At 42.6% G+C, this 8499-nt stretch overlaps 1 protein-coding gene across 1 annotated transcript; it reads left to right on the top strand.

Moving 5' to 3' along the window:
• Positions 1–3816: 3816 nt before the first annotated feature.
• Positions 3817–8132, top strand: LOC149194674 (uncharacterized). Its single transcript, XM_089407759.1, has 2 exons — positions 3817–5569; positions 6217–8132. Exons 1-2 carry the CDS (start codon positions 3817–3819, stop codon positions 8130–8132), a joined length of 3669 nt encoding a protein of 1222 aa, XP_089263885.1.
• The last annotated feature ends 367 nt before the right edge of the window (positions 8133–8499 follow it).

Here is an 8499-nt window from a genome sequence, read left to right as displayed (position 1 = left end):
TGGCATATTCCCCCCCCCCCCTTTGGTTAACCATTGGACACTCTAAGGGGTCCAAATTGGACCCTATACATATGATCTTAGAATGATATAGATATGACCAACAAAATTTTACACCACTTTTATTCCAAATTTGGTCTGGAGTGGACCCTAGCCATATGATCTTAGCATGATGGAGATATGACCAACAAAAAAGTGCACCACTTTCATTCCAAATTTGGGAATTTCCTATTAATTGGTTGGCATGTTGAAGGTGATGAAATGATCCATGCTCATTAATCTTGGATAGCTAACAATGCACCCTTAAAACTTGTGTGATCCTTCACAATTTTTTGTTCTGCGTTGTTTCATCCTTTACACCTTGCTTTCTTGCTTTTTATTTTTTTGCATCCACCTGACATCAATGACAACATATTATGCTTCATGCTCCTAGCTTTGACATCAATAACAACACATTGTTCAATAATCTGCACTTTTCAATGATGGAAACAATAGACATAGTCTAGTTATTGATGTACTACTATTGAGAACTCCCCCTATATGTCTGCTCTTCTCATGTCTACTTAATTAGTCTAGTCATCACTATGTCTACTTAATTCTCCCCTTTAGAGATCAATATAAAAGAACTAAATTAGGATGAAAATTCTCTTTTTCATTGCTATATCTTGTCTGGGATAAGAACTTCAGAGTTTTGTGGTCTCTCCTTATTTATGCATATTCTTCCCCTTTAATATTAGTGAATAGTAATGGATTTTACTTATGGATGCAATATTTTTAAACATTTACTTTATCAGATTTCTTACTTCTCCTTTGACTACATCTAGGCTCCCCTTGTAAAGGTTTTGTCTATCTGTCTTAGCATACAACATTTTATCTACATATGTTATTTTTTTTAGATTTATCCCCTTGTTCTTCTTCTTTCTTTTTCTTGTATTTGACCACAACATGATTTTCTTTGGTAGTAAATACTATGTTTCTACAAATGTGTCTCATTAATAGACTACTTCCCTTTACAACAACACCTCTTTTCATCAAACTAGAGAATTAAGAGAGTAAAGTGGCAGGATACTCCCCCTCGTGAAGGAGATATCACTCCCAACATCTATCTAAGATATTTAAAAGACTTTATCGAAAGAGGTTTGGGGAATATGTCTACAACTTGCTACTTTTTTTGAATGTGTTCTAGTTTAATAGCCTAAAAAACAACATGTTCTTGAATAAAATGATATTTGATGGTAATATGCTTGGTATTTGAGTGCATAACATGATTTTTATATGTATTAATAGAACTAGTGTTATCACACATAATGGGCATATGTTGATCACAATCTTGCTCCAGATCCTTGATGTTTGTCTTCATCCATAAAACTTGAATGAAACATGATGTGTCTACAATATACTCTGGTTATTTGTGGATAGGCTAATTGACATTTGTTTCTTGTTGAGCTAGGAGACTAAAAAATTACCTAGAAAGAAGGCTTCCCCACTATTGTTTTTTTTTGTCATCAGTATTACAAACCCAATCTTCATATGTATAAACTTTGAGAGTGAAATAAGTGCTTCTTGGATACCACAAGCCAAACTATATGGTTCCTTGCAAGTACCTAAAAATATTTTTCATTGCATTTACATGAGTCTCCTTTGGATTCGACTAAAATCTTCCCAATACTCCTACTGCCTGCATAATTTTTGGTCTCGAGGCTATTAGATAAAGTAAACTATCAATTAGAGACTTGTACATTGTTTGATCTACCTCTAGAGATTCATCTGAGTTTACATCCTATTATCATGGGTGTGCTCACATTTGTGCAATTGTTCATGCCAAATTTCCTCAATATTTATTTAATATATTTGGTTTGATAAATAAAAATTCCTTTTTCTAATTGATGAATTTGCAATCCAAGGAAAAAAGGAAATTCACCTAGTGTAAACATTTCAAATTTCATATTAGCCACAAAATGTTTACTCATGAATTCAACATCACTACCAAAAATTATATCATCTACATAAATAACAATAATCAACAAATTGAGCTAGTTAATAAATCCAGAAAAACATTTACTGAGCTATTGTCTTCAAGGCGCTCTGATGCTGAAGCGACTGTGGAGAAAAAACCTAGAAGCCGCCGCCGCCGCTGAACGAACCTATGCTTGCTGCAGCGGGCTCTGCTACTGACAGTCCTATGGAGGCTGTTGCAGGAGGGGAGAGCTCTGCCTCCCCTCCAATAGGAACAATACATACTGACAAACAACACAATGCAGAAATACGGCACTCTGCAACCGAAGACTTAGAGAGGGAATAAGACAAGCAAAAGACGCCAGAAGGGCAGACGTCCTTAGACAGAACTGTGGAAGATGAAGAAAGCAATGGTAGGCAAAACGCAACCGGCTCCTTTCAGACAAAAGTGACTTCAACGACTTGTATCCCAAAGACAGCGGAACCGATCAAGATCGAGTTACCAAGCCACCATATCAATGGGGAAATCCAATTTATGCAAGACTACGCTCTCATTGGAAAGTTCTTGGGCTTTTGGCCCACAGAAAAGGCCTTACAAGGTTGGATAGCCTCCAAATGGAAGCCCAAAGGACAAGTTACATTACAGCTTGGCCCAAAGGGCTTCTTTACAGCTATTTTTAACTGCCTAGAAGACAAAACTAGGATTTTCGAAGGAGGCCCGTACTTCTTCAACTCTTCAGGTCTATATCTAATGGATTGGAAGCCTCGATTCAATCCAGACAAAGAAGACTTTAGCTGGGCCCCTGTATGGATCAGAATGTATTCCCTTCCGGTGGAGTACTGGAGAGAAGAAACGCTGGCAGACATAGGCAACAAGCTGGGATCCTTCATCAAAGTGGCCACTGAAACCAAGACGCGCAAATACACCTCTTACGCTAGGATCTGCGTCAAGATGCACCTCACCAAGACCTTAGCAGACACGGTAAGTCTTTTTCACGATGATTATGAATGGAAACAGACTCTAGATTATGAGCACATCCCTTTTCGTTGTAGAAAATGTCATGAGCATGGTCACCTCTTCCGTGACTGCCCCTTAAATGTGCAGCCCAAATTCCCATCCAGTGATGGTAACCGGGACCCTGATGGTTTCACAAGAATCCCCATCCGTCGCCGACAAGGAAAAAAAAACCAAGCTAATCCAGCTCCATCTTTCAAAGCGCCCCCTCAGAATCGCTTCTCCGTTCTAGCCTCACAGGACATTCCAAACAGCCCCAAAGCGGATATCCCAGAACTGCTGCACCCCACCCAACCGTCCCTCAACCGCTCTGAGCCGGCCTCATCTAAATCTGCACATCCTCCCCATGCTGAACAACCCACCTCTGTCTCAGGGCCAGGGTCTCTAATCATTTCCAAAGGGAAAACCATGCTAAGCGAGCTTCCTCAAGCGTCGGATATGGAGCTCGATGCAACCCTAGCACTAAGTCTTCATGATCAATCAGTGGAGGACGCCCTTATTGCCGCAAATGACATGGAGGAAGATCGAGAAGATGTTGATCTAGAGGAATTTGATATATCTAAGCTTGACATATCCAAACTGGAGGCTGCATGCAAGCAAAAAGAGTATAACACCATCCCCCCCTGGCAATTAGACAAAATTGAAGGAGTACTCACAAGAGTACAACACCATAAAAGTTTGGGCATCCAGGGAGGCAGTCATTGGGATGGAAGAAAAATCATTAAAGAACCAAAGAAAAGAGGCAGAAAAACAGATCTACAGCGTACAATAGCAGTAGGTGAAATACTCATGGATTCGGGGCAATTCCCCAAGTTGACCAAGTTCTACAAGCCCAAATCCCCGTCTACATGAAGCTCATCTCGTGGAATATAAGAGGACTGAACAGTCCCGCAAAACACAGAGTGATTAAAAACATGATAATTCAAGAAAAACCAGCAATAGTCTTTATTCAGGAAACAAAATGTAGCAGCTCAACAATAGATAGTCTCAGCAACAAAGTCTGGGCAGGTAGCAGTTCGATCGCAGTGGACTCCTCTGGGGCCTCCGGTGGTCTAGCCATTCTATGGAATCCACAGATTGTGTCACTTGATAATTTTCATGCCACTCTGCATCTCATTCAAGCAACATTCCACCTCATCGGTACCAACATCCATGGGCATCTTACTAATGTTTACTTCCCGCAGACAATACAGCAAAAATCTGATCTCTTGGACACGATTTCCCTCCTCAATGCAAACAGAAACTTTCCTTTATGGATTGGAGGAGGCGACTTCAACATCATAAAATCCATGGAAGAGAAACAAGGGGGTAGGACCAGGCTAGACAGTGATAGCAGTAGCTTCAAGCAATTCATACAAGATAACCGACTCATGGACATCTCCACCTCAAATGGCATCTTCACTTGGTCGAACAAAAGGAAAGGGGCTCACCAAATTGCATCACGATTAGACCGATTTTTAGTTTCCGACAATGCCATCCACCTCGGAGGAGATTTCAGTGCCGAGATCATCCCACAAGGAGGCTCAGATCATTGGCCCATTCTTCTCCAATGGTCCAGACCTGGCAATTGCAGCAATCGACCATTCAAATTTGAAGCCTTCTGGCTCACTGACAACAATTTTAAGGCAGTGGTCAAACAAGCCTGGACATCCTTCATCCCGCCAGCAGGAGCTAAAATGTATCAGTTCCAACAAAAGCTGAAACATTTGAAGCAAACTCTCAAAATTTGGAACCGAGATCATTTTGGCAACATACAGCAGAACAGACAGAAATTAGAACAGCAGATGAAAGAATTACAACAAAGATTCATTCTGGAAGGACGCACCGAAGAACAAACTCAACAGGAGAAAATCCTTTGGAGTCAAATAGAGGAGCGGCAAAAACAAGAAGAAATTTTATGGCGGCAAAAGTCGCGAATAAGTTGGCTCAAAGAGGGTGAGAGAAATACTAAATTTTTCCACAAAACGACCATCCAACGGCGGATGCACAACAAAATCACCTTTGTTAACAATCAGCAGGGGGAAAGAGTGGAAGCTCATGAAGATATGGAGAAAGAATTCACCGGATATTTCAGGGACATACTAAAGGAGCCTAATGGAAACAGAGATGAGGCAATCCAAGCTATCACACAGCACATTCCCAAAATCATCAATGAGGATCATAATACTCAACTACTCCAGCCAGTCACGCTAAAGGAAGTAGAAGATGCCATAGCTCAGCTTAAAGACGGAAAGGCACCGGGGCCTGACGGATTCACGGCCAACTACTTCCATGAATTTTGGGATCTCATAAAAATTGAAGTCTGGGATCTGGTGGAAGAATCCCGAAGCATGCATTGGGTACTCCCGGCCCTCAACTCAACCTTCATTGCTCTGGTTCCCAAAGAAGCAGCCTCAAACAAACCGGAGAAGTATCGGCCAATAGCGCTCTGTAATGTAATTTACAAACTAATCTCAAAGGTTATTGCAAACCGTCTCAAACCACTCCTACCCTTGCTTATCTCCCCAGAACAGACAGGGTACGTTGAGGGTCGGCAGATCATGGATGGAATTATTCTATCAAACGAAGTCATCCACTCTTTAAAGCTTCTCAAGAAACCAGGTATGCTCCTCAAATTGGATCTTTCAAAAGCCTTCGACAAGCTTAGCTGGAAATACATTCACAAAATGCTCTTAGCCTTTGGCTTTAGTGCAACCTGGACCAGATGGATCATGAACCTCATCACTTCGCCAAGCTTCTCTGTAATTTTGAATGGATCCCCCTCCCCTCCTTTCCGCCCCTCTCGTGGCATCCGGCAGGGGGACCCTCTATCTCCTTTTCTCTTTGTTTTAATGGCTGAAGGCCTGAGCAGGCTCCTCAAATCAGCAGTATCCTCTCATACCCTTAAAGGAATTTCACTTCATGGTCGCTCTCCTCAAACGCACCAGCAATTTGTTGACGATACAATGCTCTTTGGACATCCCTCTGCAAAAGAAGCCTCTGCTTTCAAATCCCTTCTATCCCTCTTCTCTGAAGCTTCAAGCACATCCATTAATGCATCTAAATCACAACTTTTTTTCTTTAACACCCCCCCTTCTTGCAAAGGATTATAGCCAGGATTCTGGGATTTACAATTTCCCACTTGCCATCAAAATACCTCGGCGCCCCTCTTACCGACTCAGCAATCAAGCAGATATCTTGGAGATCGTTATTGGACAAATTAGAATCAAAGCTTTCATCCTGGACTTTCAGAGCATTAAATCTGGCAGGCAGACTTGTTCTCATCAAATCAGTTCTACAAGCTATGCCGCTTTATTTATTTTCCATCTTAGCAGCTCCGAAAGGGATTTTAAAAGAAATTCGTAATCTTCAGAGGAACTTTCTATGGGGATCCACTAGCTTGAACAGGAAATGGGCTCTTGTCAAATGGACAGAGGTATGCAAAACCAAATCAGAAGGAGGGCTAGGTCTTCGAGATCCGCTCCAAAGCAATAACACCATGGGAGCTAAAATTTGGTGGAATTGGGTTTCCAAGCCAAACACCCCCTGGGCCCAATTATGGCAAGCTAAATATGCCCGCGGCAGTCAATGGAATGACCTCATCAAAATCAATCCAACAGCGCAGGGATCTCTTATTTGGAACAACGCAAAAACCCAAAGCAGCTTCATACAGGATCATAGCTTCTGGGAAATTAATTCGGGCAAGACAGCTCGATTCTGGGAAGATTCATGGCAACAACTTCCCAAATTGGCTAATCTATTCCACAAACCTCTCTGGCAGGCTCAAATGAACCAGGCAAGCATTCCTTTGGTACACCAGTTCTGGCAGCCATCTACAAATCACGACTTCCAATCATGGAAACCGGTGCGTCTCTGGCAAGTAGATTGGCAGGGAGAAGTGTACACAGACATAGACCAGGAACTTAGCAATAGGCAGATTCGCCTCTCGAATCAGCAAGACAAACTCAGATGGGGCTACACAACCAAAGGTACTTTTACAACCAAGGAAGCTCATCATCTACGCTATTCCAATCTCAGGGCAGTTAAAGATCAACTATGGGAGCAAGTATGGCAAGCCGGGCATTGGCCCAAAATTTCAACCTTTCTATGGCTTCTCAGCAGAAAACGTATTCTTACCTGGGACAATCTGATTAAAAGGGGTATTGTAGGGCCATCCAGATGCCCAAATTGCAACATAAATTGTGAAACCATCAATCATTTAATGGAAGAATGCCCATTAGCAAAACAAATCTGGGAAAAAGTCGAGAAATGTAATATGAGAGCACACCCCAGGCTGGAGGACATAACAGAAACAATAAGGACCTGGGAAAAATATCCATATAAGTGCCGGATCCTTAACTCCCTATGGCACATTATACCAAGATTTCTATATTCGACACTGTGGAAAGAACGCAACCACAGAATCTTCAATAGCACTTCTAGATCCATAGATGATCTCTGGCTCCAGCTTAAAAAGAATTTACAGGAAACTCTGGCCATCAAAGTCTGGAGTGATGATGATATGCCGGAAAATCATCAGGAGCGCTGCATTATGAAGGAATGGAATCTCGATCTTAAATCCTTAGTCAAACCGACCACTAAACCTTCTACCAGATCCGCTTCACCTTCCTTTTGGTCCCCGCCTGCACATAATTCCTACAAGCTAAACTTCGACGGGGCGGCCAAAGGCAATCCAGGCCCTGCAGGCTTCAGAGGAGTAATCCGCCGACATAACGGAGAAGAAATGCTAGTATTCTATGGCTCAATAGGGAAAGATACAAATAATGCCGCGGAGCTAGAGGGTCTTTGGAAAGGAATATGTTTAGCTGAACAGCATCACCTTTCACCTCTAGAAGTAGAAGGCGACTCTCTCATTCTTATAGAGGCAGCTAAAAGAATGCAAGCAGGAGCTAAGGCAGTCAAAATAGCAAAGAGCTGGAGACTATTAAATCGTCTGGAATCCCTGGAAGAAAAGCTCCACGCTCCCCACAATCTATCCTTCCATCATGTAAGAAGAATAGCTAATCAGGTAGCCGATCGGCTAGCTAATCAGGGAGTGTCTCAGTCGACTCATTTCTTCTCCGGCTCTTTGGACATGGTTGAAGATGACAAACTCAAACAAGAATGCATCTCTTTGGTGCACAAAGACATCCTTCCCCCGGATGCGGGTGTCCAGCATGCGTGAGTGGCAGGTAGCCATTAAGGCTCTACCGCATCTCGATACCTGTCTCAACGCCAAGGCAGAGAGCAGGTACAAGTATGCGATGGCAATCAGAAGGAATTCAAGGCTCCAGGCAGTTGAGGTTAAGGGTAATCAGAGCACGGTTGAGGTTGCATTGATGGCGAGCGAGCCTGCTCCGGTCTCGAGGAGATCTGAAATGATGAAGCTCGGTACGAAGCATTTGGTGAGGGCGAAATTTTGGTTATATACTGGTACAGCAAAGAATGCCGTCAAAGGTATGTTATCTGCAGTTGGCAACAGGCAAACCACCGCTCTGCAACATCACCTCCAGCATATTGAGCAGCGTCTCCGGGAGCTTAGGTTAGATCCG

This window comes from Pinus tabuliformis, chromosome 2_2 (assembly GCF_031772625.1).
Source record: "Pinus tabuliformis cultivar Carrire ecotype Pingquan chromosome 2_2, CPIR1, whole genome shotgun sequence".
NCBI lineage: Eukaryota > Viridiplantae > Streptophyta > Pinopsida > Pinales > Pinaceae > Pinus > Pinus tabuliformis.
Note: the sequence above shows the minus strand (reverse complement) of the source record. Positions and strands in the feature narration are given on the sequence as shown.